At 45.9% G+C, this 14,959-nt stretch overlaps 1 protein-coding gene across 2 annotated transcripts in view; it reads right to left on the reverse strand.

Annotated features, from left to right (window-relative positions):
• The window catches only part of SHC3 (SHC adaptor protein 3), a 171,621-nt gene extending 159,816 nt beyond the window's left edge, over positions 1-11,805 (reverse strand). For both annotated transcript variants that reach the window (XM_023194549.2, XM_023194548.2), the window contains exon 1: positions 10,969-11,805. In XM_023194549.2, the coding sequence (XP_023050317.2) occupies positions 10,969-11,442 (474 nt within the window). In that variant the 5' untranslated portion in view covers positions 11,443-11,805. The remainder of the gene's footprint in view (positions 1-10,968) is intronic.
• Between the last annotated feature and the right edge of the window lie 3,154 nt (positions 11,806-14,959).

Genomic DNA, 14,959 nt, shown 5'->3' on the forward strand with positions numbered 1-14,959 from the left:
AGCTGAGCTACTGCATTCCTCTTCCCGCCTCCCAGTGGCAGCAGGGCAGTGGTTCTTCACAGCACAAAAACTGGCAAAACTTCAAATCAGGACTTTTTTGTCCCAAGAGCCAGATGTTAACCATTGGCCAGTGCACCCCTGCCCTGGGGGTCCAGCAGGAGGGAGGAGGGAAGGAGGGCAATGAGGGGGACAGGGGTTGTGGTCAACACCCAGACATCAGAATTCTCCCCTCTGGCTGTTAAGTTGTGAGTCTTATTTTCTCCTCTCACCTGAGTTAATAAGTCATTCTGCAAATGAGGTTCTTATCTATTACAGGAGTTGCTACTTCCAGTGAAAAAAGTCACAGCTCAGTTCTCTAGAGAGTGCAGCCATCACCTCCTTACAAATAACAATCCTTTAAAAAGCAGTTTCTCTATCCCAGAGAGCAGAGGAGACCCTGGAGAACTCAGCCCTAGGAAGGGGTGAGGCGGGCTGACTAAGCAAGGGGTACCACGATCCCATCAGTCGTATGGACGTGGAAAGTCAGAGGACGAAAGGAGGCTTCTCAGCATGTGGGAAGCAGGAGGGACTCAGGGGCACCTGCCAGGCCCTGGGCCCTGCCAGCTCACCCACTTGACCAGTGACCTTCTATTCTCAGCCCAGCTTCCCAAAAGAGGCGCCACCCTGCCTAGTTCCCTTTTCTGAGAGTACCTATTTGCTCTTTGTTCTTTAATTTGGTCAAACCCAAATAGAAACATGCACCAATATACTTTTTAGAACTTCCATGATAGCAAATCTTAAATTGAGAAAATCACATCTGTAAATTATTATTATTGTTATTATTGTTTGCAGATTAGGGGGAAAAACCCCATGGCTTTTCCATTTTACTGGTGAAACACCTTGACACAGAAGCATGTTTCCCCTCCTGGGTGCCTCTGCCTCCTGTGACTCAAAAGCATCAATATAAGGTGGCTACATGTCCTGCTGCTGGGCTTGCCCCCACCTCGAGGGACCATATCAGGTGTGATGCCAGGGGCAGGCAGCCACCCGTGTCCCCACACCCTGAACCAGCTTGTGAACCACAGCCATGGGCCCTTGCCACTTAGCCCCATAAAGACCTACTCACAGCTCCCCTTGTGGACAGAGTCACAGTTTATCTGTCTTATAGCTCAGACCCCTACTCTAGCATCCATCTATAGTAAACCCTGAACAAACATTTGAGGAATTTAAAAATGTTTCTCTATTTGGATCGGGCACGGTGGCTCACGCCTGTAATCCCAGCACGTTGGGAGGCTGAGGCAGGCAGATCACCTGAGGTCGGGAGTTCGAGACCAGCAGACCAACATGGAGAAACTTTGTCTCTATTAAAAATACAAAATTAGCTGAGTGTGGTGGCACATGCCTGTAATCCCAGCTACTTAGGAGGCTAAGGCAGGAGAATTGCTTGAACCCGGCAGGCAGAGGTTGCTGTGAGCCAGGATCGCACCATTGTACTCCAGCCTGGGCAACAAGAGCAAAACTCCGTCTCAAAAAAAAAAAAAAAAAAAAGTTTCTCTATTTGATACCCAAAGGATCAGTAATAAAATCTGAGACTCTTTCAGAAAAGTTTATCTGATCATTCCTTATCCCATATTTCCATATTGTTAGGAAACAGAAATCCCTACAAGTGGTTCAGGTCAGTTAGTGGCTACTATAGAAAATACTTCTAGAGTTTACATGTATTTCGGAGGGTGAACTGTATATGTCCACTTGACTGAGCCATGAGATGCCCAGATACTTGGTTAAACATCATTCTGGTGTGTCTGTGAGAGTTTTTTCCTTTTTGATAACATTAACCTTTGAATCAGTAGTAGACTGAACAAACAGATGGCCCTCCCCAATTTGTGTGGCTCTTCTCCAATCCGTTGAGGGTCTGAATAAAACAAAAAACCTGACCCCTCCCCTGGATAACAGAGAATTTCTCTTGTTGGCCTTCAAGCTGGGACACTGTTTTGTCCCGCCTTCAGATCAAACTGAAACATTGGCTCTTCCTGGGTCTCAAGAGGCCAGCATCAGAACTGGAACTGACACTATCAGCTTTCCCGGGTCTGGGCCACCCTGCAGACCTTGGGACTTGCCTGCCTCCAAAATTATGCAAGCCAATTCCTTATAATAAATCCCTTTTATTATAAGAAACTCTTGGTTCTGTTTTTTCTGAAGAACCCTGACTAATACTATTAAAAACAACTTGGGAGAACACCCATTTCCAGAAGGCTCCTCGGATACTGGAAGAGGCCCTGCCGGGCACTGAGTAGAGGAGGTTGGGAGGTGCGCCTCCTACCTCCCCACCTGAAGGCTAGGAGGCTTGCCCCTCCTCACAGCTCACAGTGCTTCCTGGGGACCACAGAGTCAAATCTAGGACATCTGAGCACACTTGGGACCCTGAACCACTTGGCCATATTTGATATCACTGTTAAGCCCGAGGCTGCAACTTATTCGTCAAGAACATGGTGTGTTCTCCAAGCACTGAGGTGGAGGCGCCATCCAGACCTGCACAATTCTAGGGCCCCACTAACACACTTGTAAGTTCATTCCTGAAGGACAGTCACCACGGACCAACCTGAAGCCCTCATTCCCACTGCGTGACGAGTGCCTTCATGTCTAGAAGGAATTTGGACATCCAGGCCACTGCTTGACCCACATCAGGGCAAAGACAGGCCCACACAAGTCCACAGAGGAGCAGCAGGCAAAACCTGGAAGTCTGGAAACTGCTCCTAAACAGTGCAGGGTGGGGTGGGGTGCAGATGGCACTGAACCGATGGCTGTTGAAGTTGGGTGGTGGGTGATGTGTCCCTGGGGCCTCATTTTACCATTCTCTCTGTTTCGTTGTGTTTATATGTTTCGTATGTTGATGTATGTTTTAAAATCCTCATAATAAATGTTTGAATTTTATAAAAGGGTGTTTTACAAGGCATGTTACAGGGTTAGCAGGTGACCTTGCAAGACAGGCAGGGCTGCAAGCAGAGGAGGTAGAGATCAGTGTGAGGTGAGTTAGGCTCCCTCACCCCTCATGTCATGTCAGGGATGGGCAGGACGAATGGGCTCAAGGCTGTCTTTCTCCTGCTGCCAGTTTTTAGGGGCCTCTCCTGCTGAGTGGGTTGTGGAGGTCTTTTTGTTGAGAAGGCCCAAGGCAGCCAAACCAAGACTCAAGGAGGGAGAGGCAGCAAGGAGGGATGCGCTAAATCCTGGGTGGTAAGGGGGCTCTTTGGTATTCGACATGGTACAGCCCAAGGGCACATCCAGGAACTAAACCATGTGCCTGGCAGGGGCCAACCTGTATTTCTGCCAGCCTGAAGCACAGCTCATGCAGTCAAAATCAGCAGGGAGGGCCCACCATGGCCAGAAGAGAAACCTGCACTACTCACTTTAATCCTAGAAAGACGCCTGTGCAGGCCTGGCACAGTGGCTCGTGCCTGTAATTCCAGCACCTTGGGAGGCTGAGGCAGGCAGATCACTTGAGGCCAGGAGTTCAAGACCAGTCTGGGCAACACAGGGAAGCCCCATCTCTACCAAAAGTAAAACAATTAGCCAAGCATGGTGGCGTGTGCCTTTGTCTCAGCTATTGGGAAGATAGCTTGAGCCTGGGAGGTCGAGGCTACAGTGAGCCATAATCATGCCACTGGATTCCAGTCTGGGTGACAGAGTGAGACTCCATCTCCAAAATAAAAAAAATGCATATGCTAGGGAATAATGGAATACAGTTGGCCCTCCAAATTCATGAAAATATTTTTTTAAATACATGATAAAAATAACAATACAAAAATTAAAAATAACACAAATCAAACAATGCAGTATAACAAATATTTGTGTAGCATTTACATTATAATAAGTATTAGTAATCTAGAGATATTACAATTATAGTATACGGTATATGGAAGATGTGCATAAGTTATTTGCAAATACTGCATCAGTTTATATCAGGGACTTGAACATGCTCGGATTTTGGTATCCATGGGGTTCCTGGAACCAATCCGCCTTAGATCTCAAGGGATGATTGTACACAAATCCCTCATAATTCACTTACATTTTGTCCATCTTCCGGAGGGGCAATAAGTCATTGTGAAGGGCTGCGTCTTCCAGGCAAAGAACACTCAAAACAACTACATTTTCATTGTTTTATCTTAAGAAATAAAAGCCTTCTGTGACTCCCGCTTTGGTAAAAACTGTAAGAGGCCCAGAGTATACAGTACCTCTACTAAATACCACCTTGGGGGTAAATTCCTTGTCAACAGAGCTAGAACCATATTTTGATTTTTGTTTATAAACAGAAAGTTTCTATTTGGGCAGGTGGCAGTGGAAATTTTTAATGTTTGCAAAGCAAAAAGCACTATTGTCAGTAGATTGCCAAGCAATTATATTTAATGGAATTTGATAAAATGAAGTTTGCCAGAATGACCTCAGAGTAGAGAGCATTTCTGATGTGAGGCTGGGTGAAGGCCAAGTTCCAGAGTTTGAAGGGTTCATACGAGTTTAAATTCTTGAAATTTGGAATGGACTCTGCTTCTTTTTCTGCCTATTCAATAGACAAAAATGAGGAAAGCCTTTTTTGAGGGGTTCTCCACTTTGGGAAAACCATGCATTTCAGATCATATCCGAGGATAGCTTCAAGTCTGAAGTAAGCAGCACTATAACAATGAGCTCTTTGAACATTTTTCTTCTTGGTTTTGAAGAGCTTCAGATATCCAGACAGCTGCTGGGGCATCAGGCACCTGCAAGCACCAATGGACCGGGTAAGGCACCTGTTCGAGCTGTCTCCTCAACTTTCCTTTTCTGCAGCTTCTTCCAGCATCCAGGCTTCAATGCAGATCCTCACAGGCACCTGGGCTCATGGCTAGAAACCCAAATCTTCACTAGATGGCAGTGGTATTTGCCAGACCAGCTGTGGTGCAGAGCAAGGCGTGTCTGAACCCAGAATGCATAGATCATAGAATCCATGGATCTAACTAAACTGCTGCCACCTGCCTTAAAAAGAGACCCCAGCCAGAGGTGCCATCCAGTGTTGAGAAGATGCTCACCAGCCAAGAAGAGCAGTGGTGGTCCCCTCTTCCAGACATGTCAGATGTACCGGAGGGCTGAGGTATATCTGGCACCTTCTCACCAACTCTTCTCACAAAGATGAAGAAGACTAGCATGGCCTGTAACCATGGAAACATGGCCTTTGGCCCCTGGTATCTCACTGGGGGTCAAGTGGTCCAAACAGGGATGCCTAATCCCTGTCACCCCAGTGTAACTGGTGCCACTCTGCTTATTTATCACCATGACTGCTCTGCAACTCTGAAGTGGCACCTCAGGGAAAATTCACCAATTCTAGCACTGGGAGACATGGACTAATGACTCCCAGTGGACCCTCACGTTGTCACACTGTTGTTGTTTTGGTGGGGAGGGGAGAGGCGAAATCACAATGGGGTCAAAATGTTTTGTTTTGTTTTTTAACTCACAGAACATGAGTAATTATGAATTTGTAAGACCAAAACCAACTTGTAAGGCATATTGTGCAGCTGCACATCCCCACACCTCTGTGACACCCACACACAGACACAGAAACACATACACACGATGGTCAACATCCACCCACTCAGTAGGCTGTTCCTATGCTCACTGCCTCCCACCTTAAAGATATTATTTATCCACCACATATTGTAGAACTCTTATGATAAACTGCAAAATTGCCCTTTACCCAGGAAACACACATAACTGGTCACTTCTTTCCATTGCATCTGCAACCATTTTATTTATGAATTAAATAATTCACTACCTCTATTACCCTTGGGTATTTTCATTGAACATGCTGGCTCCTCCTTGTTGCTTTCCTCTGAGCCCCACCATGGACTTGGGTTCTTGCACTGCAGGGTCTGGCCCTGGCCCCCGTGATCCAGCAGGTGTCCACCAGTATGTTAGCACACATACTGCGGTGTGCTCCCCTGGGCCCATCTCTTCCAATTACATTAGATGCTGGAGCAAAAAACAATACTGATTCTGATGCCACCATTTCTGCCTCGGCCAGGCCCCCAACCCATAGAGACCAACCCCAGCACAACCCTGCCTTCAACTTGCTGCAGCCAGGGACAGCCAGGTCCAGAGAGGTGAGCTGACTGCTCTAGTCCCACAGTAAGGTGGTGGTGGAGCTGCAGCCCAGGTGTCCTGCCTTTCACCAGTCCAGGACCTTCACCAGCCCAGGTGTCTGCTCTAATCTCCCCTACCCTAAGCCAGACACTTCAGGCCAGCAGCACCAGCACATCCTGCAGGGCCAGCCTGTTGGCTGGAAAGCCAGTCTTCCAAGTGGGTTCACGTGTTTGCTGCCCAGGCTTTCTGTTCCCAGGACTCTGCTTTAGTGGCAGTAATCATATATTCCTCAAAACTATGACATATACTCAAAGGTAAGACACCATGCGGAGGCAGAGGAGCAGCCATCTGTTCCTTATAGGATGGAAGTTTTGTCGTAGCTTATCTTTTTCTTAAACATGAATATAAAAGAAATGACTGAGATAATTGGATATTTCTAGAAATATGACATTTCCCATTTTCTAACAAGAAAGAAAACAGCCCCCATCCAAAGTCATCACAAGTCATCTACCTGTGGCCTGTGGGGCGTGTGTGTGTTGTGTGTGTGTGTGGTGTCTGTATGGTCATGTGTGGGCATGTGGTGTGTCTGTGCATATGTGTGTGTATGTGTGAGGTATATGTGTGGTTTCTGTGTATGTGTGGAGTGTGTATGTGCCTTTAACACATCTGTGCTTGTATCACATAAAAAGAGATAACTCACTATCCAGATCAAATTAATAACTTTATCTATTAATGTCAAAAGAAATTCTTAAGCTATTTTTCAAACCATTTAGATATTTACATGTAAGCCATCCATATTATAAGATTTTTAAACAATTTTGAGGAAAAAAATCAACTTTAAAGTTCAACTCCACATCAAAAAACAACTTTTCAGTCTAGAAGTAAAATAAAATTCTACAATATTACAGTAGAATTGATACAGTTGTTTTAATATAGTTAAAATAACTTTTGTATGATCTTTGCTCACAGTTACCAAAATAATACAGCTCTGAGAAAATGAAAATTTAAGATATTTTTATATACTTTGTCAAGTGAAAAAAATTAAGAATAAATTTTTGAGTAAATGTAACTTATGAAGACCACCTATAAAAGGCAGTAGAGCATTTACAAATAAAGCAAATGATTTATACCACCCCAATCATTTGATGCACAAATGGGAGAAATAAAATAATTTTTAAAGAGTCCTTGTAAAAACAGAGCTTTGTTCCAAAAGGGAAGCATATCAGGAAGTGTCCAGCATATCAGGAAATAATGCAGTACTTTTCTGATCATTAAATCTCCTATAAATAGCTTGCCATTTTCACTGTCAGTAAATGTACAACACTCCACAAGCTGAAACCTATATAACGTCGCTGGAGCCTTCACAGGTGTTTATGAATGACATAATCTGCTGGCTCACTGAATGCTGACGCCATTGGAATAGCTCTGAGCAGTGGGCACCTAAAACCATTGTTTTTACATTGGGCCTCCTGATTCTTGCCCTTGGCACTTGGGTCAGTTCTAAATATGGTCACTTCTTATCCTTTTGAAGTCTGTGCTGTGATGTGCTCTAAGAAGGAGCCCGTCTTTTGGGGACCACGCTGGGGCCAAAGGCAAACCCGGTGCAGCCCACACAGCATTGCCTCCTGCTCCAGCCTCGCCCCCTCCAGCAGGCAGTTTCAGAGCTGAATGTCAAGGCTGTGCTTGTCTTCAGATGGCCCAGTGGCTCTTTAAAAACTGAACCCCTGTCTTCTGTCCCCTGCACTGTTCACATTCCTTCCTACAGTTTCCCCACCGTGGATCTCAGGACGGAGAAGGTGGAGGACCAGGATTTTGCCTTTTGAACCTGCTGAAGACCAGCAGCCTCCTTGAGTGATGGGGGTCCTACCCAGCTTTCACTTTAGGATAAGATAATTTAAAGGAGAGCAGCACCGTAATCAATACTCATTTACATTTCTTTTAGGTCAAAATATCAAACACTTTTAAAATGGAAATTTAATGAAACTGTTCATTGTTCTTTGCTGTTGGATTTTTCTTTTCTGTCAAGAGCATAGTTTCTTGTTCTTTCTTTTACATCACCAAAAGAAAAAAGGAAATGTCAAGTACACTTAGGGGAGTAAAAAGGTGCTGCCAATGAGGCCCAGCTGAAAAGAATATAAACCTCCAGGCAGAGTAAGCTGCAGCCTTCCTGTGTGCATAGCCCCTTTCTGTTATTTAGCAGCAAACTCAATGATGGACCAATTAGACATGCTTAGAGCTTTGAATTCTCCTGTTGCTCAGGAACTTCTTCCATGTTTAAATTTTAAGTCCTTCATTAATTCACATTCTAAGCTGTGCTCAAATAGTTTAATGTTTCCTAGATGATCAAAATTCACCAGACTTCTGTACTTTACAGTCCCTGTTCTCAGATTAAGTCGAAATATTTTTGAATTATAATTCATGTGTGCAATATCCTAATATCACCTGGTATTTCTTTGAGAGAGGAAAATCTATAATACAGTATATAAATTTTCCAGGAAACTAGAAAACATTTGGGGGCTTTATTTTTAATTTAGAAAAAAATTACATCAAAGAGAATAATGCATCCTTTCCCAAACCCTAAACCCTTAGTTTTTACGATTGGTATCTAGTCATATGATAAAGATGGCCCATTTCTATCTACCAGAAATCTTTTAAAGTAAGGATACCAGTAGAACTATTCAAAAATTCTAAATAATGCCAAATGAAGATTGTTTTCGGTTAATAATTTTTCAATAAAATAAGTTCACAGTTTTAAACTCAACATAGGCAATGCAGGAATTTGCACATGTGCGCCAACAGAGGGCCATGTGACAATTTGAATCAAACACGCACACACACTTTAGCATCTGGTTTTCTTTCTGCGTGATTTCAAACTTCTCCAGGAAAGCAGAGGACAATGCCTGCGTTTATGTTCACATCACATCACTATTCACAGCTGCTAATGAACAAGGAACCAAACCATGGATGGTACAGAGTCCTAATTAGTCATGCCATGCACCCCTCAACCCATCACTGCAACCCCTTAAATTTGAGGCAACACAAAGTAACCCCAAGACACAGACAAGCTCTGTGCAGATCCAGCCCTTTAACTATGAATACTACTGCTGATGCTGCCAGTAAGTTACAAACCTTACAGCAACAGATTGTCGACGCAGAACCATCTTATTTTAGTACATTCATCATTATTTTGCCACATTTGACCTTTCAAACTGGATGCTGGCCTTCCTTCTTTAAAAAACAAAAGCAAAGTTCTAAGCAAAGTGATTCAAACAAAAATTTAAAGCCCTAAGTTTGAGAATTCCCCCTCAATTTGAAAACTACTCTGTTAAATATGACAGGCAGAAAAATCTTTCCTAAGGTCTATTTGTCTGTTTGAAATGTAGGCTTTTTAAAACAGCAATTATACTAACAACCCAGAAGTAAACACAACCTCAAAGCTGTCAGGGATTTTTGGTTTGGTTTTTTTTTTTTTTTTTCCGACCCCTGGTTATATAATTTAAATAAGCAAAACAAGAAGAATATTCTGTTTCTCTTAAAATAAACTAACCCAAATATGCATATATTATGCTCATCTATATCCCTTTGGTAAAATATAATAAAACATACTTAGAAGCTAAAATGAAGGTTAAATTCAAAAGCAGACTGAAAAGGTGAAGAGGCCCTCTTTTAACAACACTGGCCACATTCATCTTCAAGTACTTTTTATATAGTTAAAGGTAATCCACAAAGTTAAGTATCTCTGTTAATATTTTAGTTCCGGCCAGATACTGCATTTTACCTGAGGATGCGTTCTGCTAAATTTTTACACTGGAATCTGCAGCCAATATTTACGAACAGACATCCTGGGGGTTTCTCAGTGTTACTGAGGACACTGTGGGGATAGAGTTTGTGTCTCATTTCTTTCTCAATACAAAGCCATGCCTTGGAGTGGCAGGATTGAAACACTGCAACTTCCATCCTCAACCCCTTGTGTAGGGGGTGTCTGCTCGGCTGTGGAGGCTGGTAAAGCTCTGAGCTGCCCAACGGGCAGAAGGAAATAACCGCGTGGCAGATTACTTGAACTGTGCTGAGGCTTTTTCCTTAAATATCATAACACGCTTGCATAAGGGTGGAATTTTATTGACTACATCGTGCTTTTATCATCTTTGTGTTGGAGGAAAAAACTCCTTTCCAGCCTGTGGCTCCAAGCGCAGCGCCCTAGTTCCCTTTTAGCACATTTAAATGGAAGACTACAGTCACCAGAAAAATAGTCCCAGAATTCTCATTCCGCTGCTGTAAACGAGAACCTTTCCTTACGGAATGAAAGACAAACCCCAAGAAAACCTGGCCTGGGTGAGAAAGTAAAGCCCGTCGAAGAGAAAGCAACACAACATTTGGCCTGCTCTGCAAGGAGCTGGGAATTCTTGCTGCTGGGTCAACAAGATGCCTACCCTCCCTCCAGGGAAGACACAGCAGGAGTAGGGCCGCCACTCAGTGCATCTCTCCTCCCGGGGGCTGCCCTGGTCTCCCCAGCGCGTTTCCTAGATACTAGGCAGGCCGGATCCCCGCTGTCCAGGGCTGGGCTCCCATGACACTGACCAGACATCTGGTAAGCCAGTGGCAAAGGCGTGCCAAAAAAGTGGAGCCCATGGAAAACCAGGACGGAGCGGTCATCCGAGTGGTAAACCTTCTCCCAATGGATGCGGGAAAACCGCATTTGTAGTTCCCTCCTTACCGCTGTGAAGCGAGCTGATTGCTAAGGAGTGCGCATTTCCTTGCTTCCAACGTGACAGTCGCGGGTGCGCCCCGCACCCCGGACTTCAGGGAATGAAGGAGTCTGTCCCGAACTGGCCCCCCACCCTGGCCCCAGAATCCCCAACCCTCAGGGCGGCCGGCGCCCGCACCCACCTTGACCACGTAGGTGACTCCGGGCCCCAGCACCTGGTCGCTGGCGTGCGGCGCCCCCCGAGGGGGTCTGGGCAGCGGCTCGTCGCCCGGCCGGCCCTTCCTGGCGGTGCTCATGGCCGGGGCGCGGGGCGCCGGGGGCGCGCTGCCGTCCGGGGCGGCCAGGCTGGGCGCGCTGCAGCTGCCCGAGAGCCGCGCGCCAGCCCGCTCCCGGGCGGCCGACGACAGGCCGCGGAGGCCCGAGCTGGAGAGTTTCAGGTGGGACACCTTGTGGAGCAGGTGGCCCAGGCTGCCGGGCCCATCGTCGGGCGCCTTGCGCAGCGCCTCGCCGGACACCAAGTAGGGAGCCGCCGCCGGGGTCGCGCGCGCCGCTGAAACCTTGCCTCCGCCGCCGCTCACCGACAGGCTGTGGAGAAGGTCATCGACCGATGTCACCGAGTCATTCCTGAAGCGGTTGTACTTGGTGCGTGGAAGCATGCCCCTCCGTGGGCTCGCTGCATCCGCCCGGGCGCTGCTGGTGCCGGCCCCGGCGCGGGCTGCCGCGCATAGCAGGCGAGCCACTGTCCCCGGAGCGGGACGGAGAGTGGGGGCCCCGGGACAGCCTTCTAGAGAGCGAGAGCAGAGCAAGAGGATGGTGCCCTCCCACCATTAAAAGCCAGCACAGCAGCGGCCGCGCAGCCCCGGCCCTGGAGACCGCTGCCTGGGGTTGCACGTTTGCTTTGCAAAAGTCATAGTTGCCTCTGATGGAGCGCCCAGCTGCTTGGGGCTGCTCACAGCAAAAGCATGACTCACTCTGAGAGGAGACCCTTCTCAACAAAGGCTCGGTGAGCACTGCAAATCACTTCCTGTAGCAGAAAAAAAAAAAAAAAAAAAAAAAAGAAAGAAAAGAAAAAAAGGAAAAAAAGAAGAAAAAAACGACATCCACCCGCTGACAGCACACTAGAGCCAATCAATTCTCAAATTTCCTTTTTCTACCTTCCCTGATATTTCCTTCCAACCTTTGATTTTTCACCTTCCCATCCCCCACAATCTGCATTTGTGCCAAAGGTAAATCCAATCCAGTTCCTTCAAATCGTCAAATGAACTTTCTGAAACCCATTATTCTGTTAGGTTTTGCTCGTCCCTGCTCAGCCCATCTGTGTGAGCCTGTAAAAGTGTCTAACAGCGATGCGTTAAAATGTGACGAAGGCTTTTTAAGAATCAGATCTTCAGCGAATCCTGATGAATCCTGACTTGGAAGGCAGCAGGAATTTTTAAATAGAAAAAACAAAAAAGATATTCACCCTCAGGTGAACATAAAATACCAATTTCCTAGATTTTTCTTTTTCTTTTCAAATTAACAGAGCAGCGATGACAAGTGTCTTTGTGGCAATGCAGTTCCTCAAAAAAAAAAAAAAAAAAAAATCTGCATATGAACTTCTGCACAGTGCCAATCAAGGGGTCTTCCCTGCTAATTTACAGCAGTCTTTCTCAGCCAGGGTTAAGTTGAATATCCACTTCCAAAAAAGAAGAGTGCGTCTTTGACGAATGGCAACAGGCTCCAGAAATTCATTCCAAAAAAGGGGCTGCATTTGAAGCTTTATTCCTACTAAATGTGTTTAAGCTCTGGAAAAACGCCTAAGAAATGCTACAAATACATTTCAATGTTCCTTCAGTTGCTGCTTGCAACCCTGCAGTCAGGAAGGAAAAAAATGCAGCTGTTCTCATTGCACATCAAATCCACAGGGGGGAAAATATGCCTTCTTTTCAGGAGTCAGGCTCGGGCTTGCAAGTAAAATGCACAGGCCTTCTTTCTCAGTTAGGAGAGCGAGGCTTTCGCTGTCCCTAAAGGTCTGCCCGAGACTGAAGCCCTCTGACTCTTGACCTCAATGTGCTCTGCCAGGCTTCCTCACGCATTAGGATCACCTGCTCCACAGTGAAACACTCACTATCAAAGTTTCCCCGCAACTTCTGAGCAAGCGAATAAATTCAGTTCTAGCACACTCTCAGGTCACCCTGACCTCTCACGCCCATGATCGAACATGTGGGGCACGTGAGGTCCTGAGTCTTGAACCCTGCCCTACGGAGCAGAGTTTAATGAGCACCACTCATGGCGGGCGAGCGGGTGAGGCCAACCCCTAGGACGCAAGAGCGCAGAGGAGCCGCGGCGTCCCCGGTACAGGAAACGCGTCCCCACGGCTCGCCTCCTGTGCCGCAGCCCTAGCAGAACAGCCACACGGCACTCATTTGTTCCCGTTCCCTGGCTTGCATAGCAACAGCAATTGCACACCCCATAGATGATTTTGATGGTTATCAGAGTCCTCCCCAGATCTGTAGCGAAACAGCCCTATCATTCCCAAAGCGAGATCTTCATTAGATGCAGACAAAAACAGCAAAATGTGAATGAAATGCTGTTTGTGTGAATGAAAAGGCTAGCGAGCGAGCCAGCGTTTCTGTGAATGAAGCAGGGCCTTGCAGCCGGTGCCAGGCAATCCCCTGGGCTCCAGCGGCCTCAGCCAATGAGCGGCCGCCCCGATGACTCATTCAACAAAGGCTTGCTCAATAGTGGAAGATTCCATTTCAATCAAAGGCGGGATCTTTTATCCAACGGCAATGTGGGAAAAAAAAAAAAAAAAGGAAAAAAAAAAAAGGAAAAAAAACACCCAGCCGGACTGCAAAGATACCAGGAGGAAGAGGCCAGCTGCTGTGGAGAGGAAGAGCTGTTTTACAAGGGAATTCGAGATCCCTTGGTCAGGCCTGAGTGTGAAGAGGGTCTCTCTTGGAGGTGAGCTGTGCCCCTAAACTTTCATTCAGCCGTTCATTTACATCAAGGAACAACCATGAATGTGCCAGTCGTTCAGCTTTTATTATGAATGTACACTGAATGCACGTTCAAAACGTAGGTTCCTAGCCCTTGATTCTTTTTTTGTGAAAGGCATGTAGAACACCTGTACACGTTCTGAGGCTCCAGGGAGGAAAAAAAAAAAATCCAAAGCTAAGTACTTAACCCTTTAGGCAACAGGAGACTTTTATTTCTTTTATTATGAGGCCAGTGGAGGGAAATTGGTCATTTTAAAATATAAATAGCAATATAAATTTACTATATATGAAAAGATATGTAATCAAAGACGGAAATTAATATTCCAAAAACACAGTAGTATGGTAGAACCTCACTTACCTGGAAAATAGTATCAACATTTTGGAACGTAGCAGAGAGGTGGAAAAAGAAAAACCCGAAGGCCTCTCAGCATCAAAAGGAGGCTGTGCAGCCCACACAGAAGCTTACACACCCTACTCATGAGAAAACCCTTTGCCCTTTCTGGGGAGCTGTTCATGTTTATTTTAGACCCTGTACCAGAAAGCCCACGTATCTGCTTGATCAACATAGAGGCAGATGAGAGATGAGACCACTGCGACAGAAAATGCTAAATGTAAATTAAATTTTCTGATGCTGGCTTGCTTGATAGCCTTCTGATAACATGGAAGGAAGCAGGAAAATAAACTCCATTTTAAAGTCAGCCTTGAGATTCACCAAAGCCAGGCAGTCTGGGGTAATTTACAATGAGAGCCTTTCTGGCATGTTGTGGTTTTTCTTTTTTAAATCAATGCTTAAACACGTATTTGCTTTCTATGGTTGCCATAACAAATTACCACAAAATCAATTTATTATCTTCCAGTTTGCAGGTAAGAAGTCCAAATGGGTCATGCTGGGATTTAGCAGGGGTGTGGGCAGAGCTGGTTCCTCTGGAGGCCCCGAGGGAGAATCCACAAATTTCTGAGAAGGTGCCATGAGCTGGGCCCTGGGGAAGGTGGTTTTGCCTTCTGGAAGGCAGAAAATCTGAAATTAATGCTATAACCTAGTTAAGGCTATGTGAATCTTTAAATATGTGTGAGATACAAAAACTTGACCAAAGGCGTGAGCTTGAGCTGAGGATGCGGAGGTGACCCCTGACCCCAGTGGAGGCATCCTCCAGGTAGACTTCACAGGAGGAGATTGTGTGGGCAAGGGCTCCAG

Source organism: Piliocolobus tephrosceles, chromosome 14 (genome assembly GCF_002776525.5).
Source record: "Piliocolobus tephrosceles isolate RC106 chromosome 14, ASM277652v3, whole genome shotgun sequence".
NCBI lineage: Eukaryota > Metazoa > Chordata > Mammalia > Primates > Cercopithecidae > Piliocolobus > Piliocolobus tephrosceles.